The sequence below is a fragment of the Scyliorhinus canicula genome, chromosome 5 (assembly GCF_902713615.1).
Source record: "Scyliorhinus canicula chromosome 5, sScyCan1.1, whole genome shotgun sequence".
In the NCBI taxonomy this organism is placed as follows: domain Eukaryota; kingdom Metazoa; phylum Chordata; class Chondrichthyes; order Carcharhiniformes; family Scyliorhinidae; genus Scyliorhinus; species Scyliorhinus canicula.
In genome coordinates, this window is record NC_052150.1 from 63,241,044 (window position 1) to 63,256,235 (window position 15,192).

The 15,192-nt window shown below is 44.5% G+C and overlaps 1 protein-coding gene across 2 annotated transcripts in view; it reads right to left on the reverse strand.

Moving 5' to 3' along the window:
- The window catches only part of slc6a3 (solute carrier family 6 member 3), a 104,410-nt gene that overhangs the window by 68,672 nt on the left and 20,546 nt on the right, over positions 1-15,192 (reverse strand). For both annotated transcript variants that reach the window (XM_038797176.1, XM_038797175.1), the window contains 2 exons: positions 10,545-10,683; positions 7,449-7,583 (listed from right to left, as the gene is read on the reverse strand). In XM_038797176.1, coding sequence (XP_038653104.1) covers positions 7,449-7,583; positions 10,545-10,683 — 274 coding nt within the window. The remainder of the gene's footprint in view (positions 1-7,448; positions 7,584-10,544; positions 10,684-15,192) is intronic.

Genomic DNA, 15,192 nt, shown 5'->3' on the forward strand with positions numbered 1-15,192 from the left:
GGCAAAGCCTGATGTCAGACGGGTAAAGCGGTGTTTAGCCCACCAACGGCAGTGTTGGCTTTTTCTACCATGTAGTGCGGCACTTGGAGGAAAACAATTGCGGGCACGTGTTCCATGCCGTATTGCTGGTGGGCAGCCTCTGATTTGCCCGCCCTGTCATCAGCTCAGTCCTTTAATGATTGGGACGCCACATTTAAAGGCTGCCCTGCACACAGCTAGCTCACTTGTTGCTGGGAAGTCATGGCTGTGAAAGCTAAGACACATACTGCCCCGGATTCCACTGACACCTGCCTAGAGCGCTTACTGAACGCAACGGCGCCCCGCCATGATGTGCCAAATCTGCCCTCTGGGCAAAGACCAGCCAGCAAGATAACTAATCCAGCACGGGAGGCGGTAGTAGCGGTGGACAGCATTAACACTTGCAGAAGAGGACTACCATCCAGTGCTGCAAAGGGATAAACGATCTCCTCCGTTCTTCCAGACTGAGTCACTATTCTCATTAGTCTCAACTCACACACACACAGACCCATTACACAGCTACAGGGATCTCACTCACTGCCAGCTCAAGGGACACCACCACTCGCTCTCCCACACACATCGACATTTCCCCTGCGGGTCGTGTTCTCATCTCGCCTTGCTGGTCTCACCATCCTGGTGGTCAGGCATCCTTATCATCTGCCCTGACACGGACATGCTCCACCTGTCTTCATGCAGGAGAAGCTGGCTCACAAGAGGGAGGGACCCCAGATGGGTGCAGGGGTGCCAGAATTGAAGGACCTTATGGACTTTGAGTTGAGAGGCATCCAGCTGGACAGGGAGGATGTCGATCACTCCTGTGCTGATGGTGAGGTCAGCGCTGATAAACCAACTGAGGATCCAGCTCTGCAGCATCCATCAGACAGCCAAGCTGTGAATCAGGCCTCCTGTTTCTCAGGCTCCTGCCATTCACTAATGATCTCTCCTTTCTTTCACAAGCAGACCTGAGAAGCAGCTGAGGGATTCCACCAGACGATTCCCCGACTCCAGCCCCCAGAGCAGTGCAGAAGAGGAATTCACAGAGCCCAAAGTGGAAGAACTGTCGCAGCAGTCACCCAGCACAGAGACACACACCTCGGTGAGACCTAGCTTTAGAGCAGCCTCGGGGTCACAATCTGGTGAGAACATCACAGTGACAGATCCACAGCAGCAGGAGGCAGGGAGTCTCCAGGGTGCCAGCACTCGAAGATTGCTGCAGGCCAGGAATTTGCTGAGTCCCAGTCAGCTGATGTGCTTCTGGACTCGGTCATGCCCCAGCTGCTGGAGCTCCAAAGGCAGTGCGGGGGGGGGGGGGGGGGAAATTGGGAAGGGGTGTCTGGTACATTCCTCAGATTAAATGATGTGTGGAGGAATGCATCCACCTTGAGATGATTGTGCGGACACAACAAGGCAAACATAGCGAGAGTAGCAGCTGCTTGGAGACCTTGGTCCAAGACTTTTTGCCCTATACTGCTGCAGGACCATCTATCAATGCCAGAGCACAGCAGGGCTTCTCGAGCTCACTTAAACTGCTCCTATATCCCAAGGAGAAAGCCAGGGGCCCTCAGGCTCCCATAGAGAGGACTTTGCTTTCATTATGGGATTTTTCACCGTAGACTTATTAATGTCTCTGTCGTTTCAAAGCACAGCACTCACAGCCTTTCTAGAGAGAGAGGGTCCTGGTCTTTGTTTGCAGCCTGTAATGGTTTCCCTATAGATTCATTCATTCAGGTCTCTGTAGTTTCAGGAATACAGCAGCCACAACCTTTCTGGAGAAAACACGGAGAGAGTGTAGATTCTTGTCCCAGTGCTTTTCACAGTCAAACTGAGCTCCTTGGGATGCTGAAAATAGTTCCACTGGGGGAGGAACTAATCACCACCTGTTACCAGGCAGAGTATGGCCTTTTGTCCAATTCACTGGTCACCAGCTAATCAATCAAACCGGGTACCATGCCCATCTCTCTAGTGCCGGAAAGTCTGGGTCTCCTGCTCAGACTAACTGAGACTAGCAGAGTGTTCTCTCCTGTAACTCCTGAATTCCTCATTCCCTCGGCTGCTTGAGCTAAAGATACATGTCTATTACTTATTCAAGGATCAAAAATGATAATGGCAAAATGAAAGGAAGGAGAAAAAAGGGAATAAAGGGAAATAAGGGAAAAAAAAACAGGAAAGACCCTTACAGATTCACAATCCTTAGCATGAAGAAATTTTTCTTCATGTCAGCCCTAAATGATTAGCTATTATTGTGCCCTGTGTTCCAGTTCCCCTGTCAGGGAACACAATATCAAGCCCCTTCAAACTCACATATATTTCAATGAGCTCTCATTCTTCTAAACTCCAAAAAAGTGCCAATTTACTCAACCTCTCATTGGATAGCACTCTCATCCCAGGAACCAATGTAGTAAAATATTGCTCTAGCATAGAATCCCTACAGTGCAAAAGGAAGCTATTCGACCCATCGAGTCCGCACCAACCCTCCGAAAGAGCACTCTGCCTAGACTCACTCCAGTGCCCTATGCACGTGACCCCGCACATTGATCATGGTCAATCCACCCAACCGAAACATCTTTGGAATGTGGGAGGAAACTTGACCACACAGAGGAAATCCACGCAGACATGGGGAGAACGTGCCAGCTCCACACGGTCAGTCACCCAAGGAATTGAACCCAGGTCCCTGACACTGTGAGGCAGCAGTGCTAACCATTTTGCCACCCTGCCACCTGTGACACCATACCAAGTCCAATGCAAATATATTTGTTTTTAAATATGGAGATCAAAACTGCACACAGCATCCCAGGCTTCACCCCATTAAAACCCTGTACAAATGTAGCAAGACTTCTTTAATCTTGTACTCCAACAAAGGTCAACATTCCATTTGTCTTCCCAATTGCTTCCTGTGACTGCATACTAACTTCCTGTATTCCTTTTAAGAGCACATCCAAATCTCTCTGACCATCAAGATTTACAAGTTTCATGCCCCTTTTTAAAAATTCTGCCTTTCTACTCTTATGACCAAAGTGAATAACGTCACATTTCCCCACATTGTAATTCATCTGCCACCTCGTTACCCACTCACTTAATCTTTCCAAATCTCTTTATAGCCTGATTGTACCCTCTAAGCTTGTATCTCCACCAGCTTGGATCTTCAGCAAACTTAGATAGATCATTCTCTGTCTTGTTGTCTAATTTATGAATACAGATTATAAATAGCTGATCCTTACAGCATTCCAATACAGCCAGCCAATTTGAAAATCCTACATTTATGCCTATGCTTTGTTTCCTGTCCATTAACAAATCCTCTAACCATGCTAATATATTGCCCCAAACATTATGGGCACTTACCTTACATATTAACTTTGGTGCCTTTTGCAAATCCAATGTACCACATTACTTTGTTCCCTTTTATCCATCCTACTAGTTACAGTGTCAAAATACTCTAATAAATCTGTCAAACAAATTTCCTTTCATAAAACCATGTTGACTCTGTCTGATCATAGTGTTATATTATGATATTGTAATATATTACTCTTTTTGTCTCGCTAAGTTGTTGAAATATAGACGTAGTCTTCCAGTGATGGTAAAGTAATTTAATGCGGAATATAAATAATCTTGTGAGTTCTTTTTACTTAATACTGAACTAGTAAACAAACAAATAACTGTAGATTAAACTATTAAATAAGTTAATGCTATATACTGATGTCTATTAACTTTTTCTCTCTAGAAAACTTGTACTCTCTGCACTCCTGACACATTCTCCTCTAGGAAAGAGCGGGAAAATCCTTTTATGGTCCTGATAGTGTGGCCATCTAGTGTTCAATTGCCTGCTCAACATTGTCTGATCATGTATTACTACATATAGAGATCACTACACATGGCATGATTTTCTCAGTGCATTGGTAGGACTTCCTTAATTAAAGAATCCAACATTTCCCTATGAATAATGTCAGGCTCACTGGCCTAGAGTTCTCTTATTCATCTCTTCCTATTTCCTCGAATAGCAGGGTTACATTTACAACTTCTAAGCTGCTGGGACCATTCCAAAACCTAGTGAATTTTGAAAAATCACGTCCAACACATTGGCCCTCACTGCAGTGATCACTTTTGGAACCCTAGGATGTCGGCCATCCGATCCTGAGAATTTGTCAAATTATAGTCTCTTAAGTTTCTTCAGTACTCTTTCTCTGCTGACATTAATTATCTACATTTCCTCAGTCTTTATAGCCCCTCTTTTTCTGGCAAAGAGTCCTCCAGACTCGAAACGTTAGCTCCCTAATCTCTCCACAGATGCCGTCAGATCTGCTGAGATTGTCCAGTATTTCCTGTTTTTGTTCCAGATTCCAGTCTCCGCAGTAATCCGCCCTCTATTTCTGATATACTCAGTGCATTGGCAGGCCTTCCATCAAAATCAAAGAGCCTGAAGGAGTCTGGCACCAACTTCGCTTTGTTAGGGCTTTGCACACTCCTGGACATCCTTTCCAGTGTGGATATGGAGGCCAATACCATAAAGTCATTTGCAGACCCAAACATGTGTCAACATACTTTTATTTTAACATTGTGACGAAGACCGCATTGTGATGGTCAGTAACCCTGATACAACCTCTGATGGTTGATTTCTTAGCATTCCAGCACCAGGAGATGCCACCAAACATCTGGGCTCAGATAGCTGCCATAGAAAATCAGACTTCCGTCATGCAAACTCAGACTGCTGTCACCATGGCTGTGGTTACCAATTCTCAGGTGTTTGCAGGTTGTCACTGCAATCTCTCCTCCAGTACTAGGAATGCTGAGACACCGGGGAGTGGCAATGGCTCCGTGGAGAATGAACCTGCTCTTCTTTCTCATGAAGACAGTATTCATTCTCCCCTTACTGCCACCCTGCCAGCATCCTTGGTGTTAACGGTCAGCCAGCCAGTTCAGGCTGCTGCCATCCAGGCCAAGATAGTGCAGTCCGAAGCCAAGGCCAGGCCTGTCTCAGCTAAAGCCACTCGAGGGCATCCTGCAGGACCACATGTAACCTTTGCCATTGGAAGTCAGCAGCCTTCCACCAGCCATGCTGCAGCCATGAGGATATCCCTGCATGCAAGCCCTAGACCAGGCAAAAGGAACATGGGAAACAGGCACAAATGGAAGGCAGTTGACCTGCATGATCTACTGTGTTTGGTTACGCATGAACTGGACATTGAGAAAGTAGAATCCCTTCCAGTTCAGATACCACAGAGTTGACAGGCAGTGTTCACAAAGCGATGCCAATAGTCATGCTCTTGGGCAAGTCTGCAATTCTAGTGAAGCTGCGTGCTCACTCTGCTTATTTCTCTCTGGCAAGAGAAAATAATATGCATTCAGCTTCCTTGGAATAGAGAACGAATATAGTGAACGGAAAACTGAGAGATGCTGAAAACACCACCTGCTCCAGCTGGAAGGAACCAGATATATAAAAGCTCATGGCCACGATCATTACAGGCACGAACAATGCCATCCTTGCCTTGCTCTAAGAGTGTGTAATCATGGCAGTCGGAGGTAGATGATTTCGGTATGATGTGCTGAGTAAAATGGAGATGTTTGGCTCACTGCTCCTTGATGAAGCTCAGATAGGAGAATTGCTCCCGGAACTTCCTGGTTGGATATGGCCTCCTGCTGAGAGATCATAGGGCACGATTCAGCGGACTTAAGTTAAAGTCCAGTGAACGGCACGTTTAGCGGGGTGCTTCACAGCATCTATCCAAGGTCACTTTGCCATTTCTTTTGGCCTCACCAGGGAATTCCCCATCAAGATCATTCTTTAAGCCATTTCCTGCGAGATGACTATGGGCGGATCTGGGCGCCATTTTTAAAGACAGCCCCGATATTTTGTACTCCATCACCTCAGGACACCCTCACTTCATCTACCTTACCTCTTCCAGGGTTCCTGAGTCACCACTCACTCCACCTCTTATGGGCAAGGCCCCCCTGGGCTCGATTCCTGGCATGGGCAACCTGGAACCTGGGCACCTTGGCACTGCCAGGCTGGCAGTGCTAAGGTGCCAGGGGGAGTTCCAGGATGCCACCTTGCCCAGTGCCTGACCATCCAGGGGCATCAACTCCCCAGTGAGATGCCCCAAGGTGCCATCGTGACTGGTTCACGACTTTGTGAACTAGTACCAAACAGCACCCAGTTGAGGCATTGCTTTTGAGGCCCGTGAATCCTGGGCCCAGGTGAATTGAATGAGATCCAGATTGCAATGTGCCACGAGATTCCGTTTCGAGTGTCGTGAATCTTGATGAAGATCTCTCTCAAGATTCAACGGCCTCGTCCTGACACCAGGTCAGGCGCAAGGAGGCCACTGAATTGCACCACATCTCTCTCTTCCATTGTGCTGCTCTGTGTCACCTCTGCCCATTTTTACTCTAACGTTGTGGTCTAAGAGGAATGCAATAATTGCACCCATGTTTAGGAGGAAGTGGTTTGTGCAGAATTGTTAAAGTTAGGGTGGAGTACTTCAGGAGGTGCTGCATCTTCCCTGCAAACTTTCACAATGTTAACACAGTTCAAAAACCAAAAAACACTGACAACTGCAACAGCTGGGAGAAATCTATTAGTAACAAACATGAAAATAGTTGATGATCCCAAAACATATTAAGATGTGTGGGGTTTAGTGAAGATGTAGCTGAAGCATTGAGCTCCAAAATAGCAGTGTTGGTGTCTAATCAGCTTTCAACTGATTAACGCCCTGATCTACCAACTCTGCACAGGAGTTAATCTCACCAAAATGATCTCTGGCATAGTTCATACCTGAAGTGTGCTTTCACAGAGTGGACAATATTTCAGACACAAAATGACATTCCTGGTGCAAAAAAAAGGCACTGATAAAGAGCATGATTTTGCAGCTCTACTATAACTTGATACGGTCAACAAATTGGTTAATATAGCCAAAAGTTTTCATCTCCATTATTTTTATGATATTATAGACAGCAGATCATCCGGGGCAAAATCCTACTAGCTTCAATGACTTATGTTAGTCAGATAGAAAATAATAATATACATATATTAAAGTTTTATACTCATTTTTAAATAAAATAAGTTTATTTGGCAAAACGTTAACTTGTCTGTTGACTCTACAACGGCTGATATGCTGTTTGCCTCCAGCTTTTTCTGCTTTTTGTTGCAGATGTTCTGTGTTTATAGTATTTTACTTGCTCTATTCAACCAAATTTAATGTGTTCCACTAAAATTATCAGTTTTTATTTTTCTTCTCCCAAGGTAATTGTTTTTTTTTAAATACCAGGTCTTTAAATGTATGAACTGTATGAAAAAATATGGTACTTTAATACCTCTATTCTTATTATAACCCATACAATAAATCGCATGCACCCATATTTTAACTGGGGATAAGGTCAGTGTCTATTTTATAACTGGATACCACAGACGTACTGAGACTCTGGTCTTAAAGACTTACTGAGGCTTTACGGAGACGTAAGAAGTCAACACTGAGATATGCTTTGATTCCATCTATCGCTCCAGGAAGAGTAACTCCACGAAGCAGCAGGATAGTAAGAACCACGTATGGCATTGTGGCAGTAATCCAGACAACCTGTTATGCATTAACAGAAAACAAATTGAATTTAATTTTTTTTCCACATTTTATTGATTTTTATTAAACTGGGCTTCAAAGCTTCAAAGCATTATAAACAGGATAAATCCAATACTATATTCACGATTACCTTCATGATAAACCCAAAAATTGCAAAAATAAATTAGTTACAAGTATGTGTTAAGATAATTGAACATGAACATAGGAACCAAATCCATTTTGATCATTCTAAGAAAAGCATGTTTTCTGCATATTTTACAATTTCACTTCCCAAGACATTGATTTTTCATACAACGCCCGGTCTATTAAATAATATTTAATTGTGACAAAATCATTTCAGAATTAATTTTGAAATACACAAATTTTACAAAGGGTTTGGATCATGTTGTGCAAGGCACTTGTCCACTTTTTTCATCTTCATGAAGATGAGGGCAGCAGGGTAGCATGGTGGTTAGCATAAATGCTTCACAGCTCCAGGGTCCCAGGTTCGATTCCCGGCTGGGTCACTGTCTGTGTGGAGTCTGCACGTCCTCCCCCTGTGTGCGTGGGTTTCCTCCGGGTGCTCCGGTTTCCTCCCACAGTCCAAAGATGTGCGGGTTAGGTGGATTGGCCATGCTAAATTGCCCGTAGTGTCCTAATAAAAGTAAGGTTAAGGGGGGGAGTTGTTGGGTTACGGGTATAGGGTGGATACGTGGGTTTGAGTAGGGTGATCATGGCTCGGCACAACATTGAGGGCCGAAGGGCCTGTTCTGTGCTGTACTGTTCTATGATCTATGTCGTGAACTCAAGTGCAGCCCATACTGATGGAATGAGAATGGTTGTTGGTGGGCTGCCTGCGGCCGTTAGGCAGCTTTTAAATAGGTGAACTCTGGTCAGCTTGCCTCACTGGTATCGTTTCAAAGGTATGTCTTTGGAGGGGATGAGGTGGCAGCGAGGGGATGACCAATCATAATTCTGTGGTGTTGGGGGAAATACTCCTGCTCCTCCTGGCTCCATGGCAACGTCTTAACAAAATTCTTCAGAGTTAACTTCCAGTTGATGGCCACTTAAGAAGTTAGAGTCAGGCAGACCCACTCCTTGCTCTGCTTTCCGATGTCCTGTTTCCTAGAAGCTAAAACAGGTGGTTGGGCTCCTTATTTACCGCTTTAAGGCTCTGAAGCCTGTTTCAGGTGGCAGCTAGGGACATCTGAAAAATGGTGTGACATAATGCCAGGTTTAATGTGTTAAAGCATCCTTTGAACTTGGGACCTGAACATCCAATATTGCCCAAGTTATGCAAAAGCGTAAAAAAAGCATGGAAATCTGAAGTAAAAACAGAAAAGGCTGGAAATATGCAGCATCTGTGGAAAGAAAAACAGAATTAGCGTTTCAGGCCTGTGCCTTCAAAGGGCAGCAGATCTGAAAGGTTAACTTTGTGTTTCTCTCCACAGATGCTGCCTGAGCTGCTGAGTATTTCCAGCTTTTTCTGTTTTTATTGTGTCCATTTTATACCCATGGAATGGGTATAATTAGATCCAATTACTATTCAATTCTGCTGACATGGCCCGATGCATGTACGAACAGCAGAAGAGAGTTTCTGTGGGTCATATTCAGGAGCAGGAACTGGTTTAAATGATAACCCTACTGGCCAATCCCCTTAATTGATTGGTTGTTGGCTTTCTGTCCACATAATAAATAAATAATAATCTTTTATTGTCACAAGTAGGCTTCAATGAAGTTACTGTGAAAAGCCCCTGGACACCACATTCCAGCGCCTGTTCAGGGAGGCCAGTACAGGAATTGAACCCCCGCTGTTGGCATTGTTCTGCATTACAAGCCAGCTGTCCAGTCCACTGAGCTAAACCAGCCTTCTGAATTAAAGAAAGGGAAACACATTATTCAATCTAGGTGAGATGTAGGAGATTTACAGTGAGAAATAGTCTGGAGTCAAGGGTCTCCTTAAAATATAAGCAGTTCGAATCAAAGAAATGCTTTGGTCAGAAAAGTGAACATTTAAGCTACTATATGGTGTATTACATTATTTTATTTTCTGAGAAAACTTAATAATGGTGAGACTTACTATGGACATTACCCTCTTAAAAATTCTAAATTCAACTGTTTTTGGATTTAATGTCTGCATCATCTGGTTGAATATTAATCAATGCGACTGTCAAGTGAAATTTGTATCCCATACACATATTCAGATTTTAATTTATTTCATCTTGGCTATGTTATCAAAGGACAAGGTTTTGGCCAGTAAAGATAATCTCCTGATTCAAAGTTAAAATTAATCACTGCTGAAATGAATAAAGGGAAAGTCAGAGGCAAAAGTCAATACTGCCAACTCTTAAAGTCAACAAATCTTAAATTCTGAGCAGCAATCCCAATATTAATGTATACTGGTACAATTTAGCATGAATGATTTACTTGTTAAAACTAGCGATCTTGAATCTGGCACCCAATGTGACCTTGTTAAATATTGATCAGACTTCTTAAAGAATCAATGTGAATGCATCTGGACTGTGCAGAATTTTTAAAAATATATATTTTTATTGGAATTTTGCAGTTTACATAATTTACAGAAAGTGATCACCATGTATTTACATATGTATATTTCTTCTACCCCCCCTCCACTGTCGGTTAGCCCGCCTTCCCTCCCCTCTTCCTACCCCCCCCCCCCCCCCCTACCATTTAGGTGTTCCCTTGGCGCCTTGGTCTATTTTACAATTTGGTAGGTGTGGCCGCGCAGAAAAAGGAATATGAAGACTGGTAACTTCATATTTAAAGTTAGTTGTTCTGAATATTCCAACAGAAACAGGAATGTCTTTATTTAGAAATAAAAATATATACAAATCAAAACCTTGGTTTTTTTGCAACGATATTTCTTTGAATATTCAAAACAATATTTGATTTGATTTTCTAGCTACACGTGAAGCCACTGGTCGGTATGGATCATGGAATTGATCAGAATAATGGACTAACCTTGCCAGAAGTTCGAACTCCCTTCCACAGGCTGAAGTAAAGGATGACAATAACCACAAATAAACAGCAGGTGAGCTGCCACCTGGGCTTGCCAATGTCATGAATCCCGCCACTTTCATGAAGTTGAAGGACACCACGTCTGTTTTGAAACAAAAATAGAAATGTACTTACTTAGACAAGAATTGTTTTTAAATTTTCCATTCATTAATACACTTCTCATAATACCATAGATTTACTTTGCAACATAATTTACATTATTATTGTAGCACTAGTATTTATGCAGATATTTCTAGGCACAGGTCCTTGGGACAGGATTGGAAGCCAAGGAGCGGGAAGGAACTGTGGCATCAGACCCAATCCAAGGTGGACTGCATCATTGGAGCGGGTTGGGGTCCATCCCTTGGAGACCTGCCGTGTTCGGGGGTTTGTGTGCTTCTGGTGCAACCGAAGGGGGGGACATTCAAAGCACTTTGCCGCGTGAGGCAGAGCACGGCAATGCAAAGAAAACAGCAGCAGCAGTCCACAGCGCCACTGAACATAATGGGGAAGAGCTCTGAAGAGGAGCTTGCAATGTATCGGTTGAATGCAGTCCAACTGAATAATATGGCTCCAATTGAAATTGTCCTAAAGGTAAATAGTAAACCCCTTAAAATGGAAGTCAACACCGGGGCTTTGGTGACCATAGTGGGTGAGTAGACCATTCAGTATCTTTGTGCAGGAATGCTGTCTTTAAGCCTGAAGAGCACTACAGTTAAGCTGCCAACATATACTGGAGAGATTTGAAGATCCTCATACAGGCAAGCCCCCAGTGGCCTACAGAGGGCAGGAGGCCAATCTGCCTTTGGTTGTTGTGGAAGGACATAGACCCTATTGGGAAGAGCCTGGTTACAGAAATTTAGGCTCAACTGGCTGGAAATCTTCAAAATATCTGATGCCATTCTCCACAATCTCTTAAGGAGGTATGAAGATGTCTTCCACAAAGAATTGGATTTGATTAAGAGCGTAAAAGCCAAGATATATGTCAATCCAGATTCAACACCCAAGTTCTTCAGAGCCAGACCAGTGCCATACGCATTGCATCAGAAGTTTGAAGCTGAGCTAGAGATTGGAAAAGCTGGGTATAATCAAGCCAGTCTTCAGAGTGGGCGCCACCAATAATCCCTTGGATTTCTGTTGATGCAACAGGGTTGCACCTATTGAAAGAAAAGATCACGGCCCTACAAGGCATTCCTGCACCCGAAAACGTCAGCGAGCTTAAGTCCTTCCTTGGTAGGGTCAATTACTGTGGAAGGTTTATTTCAAATCTAGCCACAATATCGGTATCATTACACCAGTGGTGGTAATGTGGGGAGCCTAAGAGGAAGCCTTCAGGTTGCAAAACAAGCATGACAGTCATCAAACGTTTTGATGCATTTTGATCTGGGGAAAGCAATCGTGCTGACATGTGACACATCCCCTTACAGTACAGGGGCCATTTAATCCCACAAAAATGGTAGATGGTTCGGAATGCCATCTCGCCTTTGCTTCAAGGACACTTTCTGAAGCAGAATGAAACTACACCCAGGTTGACAAGGAGGGCATAGCGGTTATATTCGATGTGAAGAAATTCCACCAATATGTGTACGGTCACTGGATCAATATGGTGACTAATCATAAACCATTATTGGACCTGTTAATGGAAGATAAACCCATAGCGCCCATAACCTCGGTGAGGGTGCAGCGTTGGGTCCTGTTGTTGGCAGGCTACAACTATATTTTTCAACACCAGCCTGAGAAATTGCTAATATGGATGCATTAAGTTGCCTGCCCCTACCCAAGGGCATTCTGCCACCATCAGTGCCACAGGGGAGATCATTCTGACTTTAAACTTCCAAGATACTCTGCCAGTATCCGCAGGGCACATCCGCAACTTGACCCAAAGAGACCCTATCGTTTCAAAGGTCAAGTGAATGATACTGTCCGGCTGGTGTTCCAAGAAGTCTGAGCAGCTGAGACCCTATTTCACTCATTAAGACAGGTTGACATGAGAAGACGGCATGATTCTGTTGGGATCATGGGTGGCTCTCATGCCTCAGGCCAGGGGGTCCCTCGTTCAAGTGTTACACACTGCCCATCCAGGGCAGAAAAGGATGAAGGTGTTGGCACGGAATTATGAATGGTGGCCAGGCATAGACAAAGCCGTTGAAGAACTGGGACAACAGTGCCACATTTGCCAAATGCAGCAATCTTTGCAGCCTTCTGCGACCCTTTACCCCTGGGAATGGCCAGGTCTCCTGTGGGCCAGGGTCCACCATTGATTAAGCTGGCCTGTTCCTGGGCAAGATTCGTTTTAGTGCTGGTGGATGCCCACTTGAAGTGGCTGTCAGTTCAAGAGATGGGGACCACTACCTCAGTGGCTACAGTAGATGACTTGCGGCGATACATGGCGTTTGACGTCAAGGGTATGTGCAGGATGCGTGACCTGCTTTCTGATGCCGCCTCTGGCCGAGAGACTGCACACAGCCTCTGCCATTCTCAATAAAAATACCAGAGTGGGCGTTGGGCGCATCTCCTGCAATTGGGGCCACCACATGAACACCACGACCAATCACTCAGCGACCTTTCCGACACCACTCGTGGCCCATCCTGACTTGGAAATATATTATCGTTCCTTCACTGTCACTGGGTCAAAATTCTTGAACTCTCTCCCTAACAGCACAGTGGGTGTACCTCTTCACATGGACATAGCGGTTCAAGAAGGCAAGTCACAACCACCTTTTCAAGGGCAATCAGGTATGGGCAATAAATGTTGGCCTAGCCAGTGAAGCCCACATCCTGTAAAAAAAAAATTCATTAAAAAAAATTCCTGAGATTACTGCTTTTGAGGTCCTACCTTTCAAGCTCCTTCCTGGCTCCCTAAAGTCTGCTTTCATCCCCTTTCCTGTTTAAGTCATTGGTCCCAGTGTGGATCATTGTTCCCCACAAGAATGTCCTGCAGCTGCTCCATGGCATCCTTGACCTTGGCATCAGGGAGGCAACATGCCATCACATCTATAGACACAGAACCACTTGTCTGTACTCCCTATCTAATGAATCCCCTACTGTTCTTATTCCCCTCCTGCACAGCCACACCTGCGGTTTCACAAAGTTGACACTGACTGTACAGTTGGCCTTACTGTACAGAGTAAAGAAAAATGGTAAAAAAGACTCTTTACAATCATAGAATAGAACTATAGAAACCCTACAATGCAAAAGGAGGCCATTCACCCCATCGAATTTGACCCGACCCTCCGATAGAGGACCCTAACCTCGGTCCACTTCCCTGTCCTATCCCATTAAGTCCACCTAACCGTTGGACACTAAGGGGCAATTTAGCATGGCCAACCCACCTAACCCGCATATCTTTGGACTCTGGGAGGAAACCTGAGCACCAGGAAGAAACCCACACAGAAACGGGGAGAATGTGCAAACTCCACACAAACAGTCTCCTGAGGCCAGAATTGAACCCGTGGCGCTGTGAGGTAGCAGTGCTAGCCAATGTGCCGTCATGTTGCCCTTTATATGAATACATGCAGCATTCATAACAAGATAGATGAATTGAGGAACAAATAGAAATAAATGTGGATAATTTGATAGATATTGCAAAGATATGGTCACAATATTCAAAGGTATTTGACATTTCAAAAGGATAGGAAGCCTCCCTGAACAGATGCCAGAATGTGGCGACTAGGGGCTTTTCATAATAAATTCATTTGAAGCTTACTTGTGACAATAAGCAATTATTATTATAAGAAAGGAAAGTCAGTGGAACAGTTCATGTTAATAAAGGATGAAATCAGTACAAAGGTGAGAAATTATATTGTCCAGGAAGATCCAGATGCAAAATCAATTTAAGTAGAGATAGGTAATAGCAAGAGAGATACATCACAATGGCATTTGCTTATAAGCTCCCTCACAATACCTATACTGTACACAGAGTATAAATGAAGAAATAATGGGGCCTTGTAAGAAATATACTGTAGTATTTTAATCTTCATATAGATTTTTTAAAGTATTTTTATTCAACAAATTTTCAACATTTTCACATTACAAAAACAACCCAAACAATCAAAGAACTCACCCCCCCCCTCGAAAACCCCTCTCCCTCAACAGTCGTCAAAGGTAAACAACTCCTTAAATTGTATGATGAACAAACCCCAACAATTGTAAAAGCCCATCTTCACCCCCCCCCCCCCCCCCCCCCAGCTCAAACTTCACCTTTTCCAGGGTCAAAAACCCCAGCAGGTCCCCCTGCCATGCCAAGGCACTGGGTAGAGAATCCACCAAAATCCACCATAGGTTCCAACACCATGTTCCAATCCATCCCTAAAATCAACTCTCGGGTGTCCAAATCCAGTATCGCTCCCAACACCCTCTTCCAAACCCTTGCATCATCCCAGTTGGGGCCATATCTGCTCGCCAGTGCCACCAACCTCCCCTCTAGCGCACCTGTCAGTATCATTTACCTGCCCCCGATCCACCACCACCGTCTCCATTTGAAACCTCACCCTCTTGCCCACCAATATCGCTACCCCCCCCCCCCCCCCCCCCCCCCCCCGCCCCCCGAATCCTACTGTCAAACCCCGAGTGAAACATTTGACTCACCCACCCCTTTCTAAGTCTCACCTGA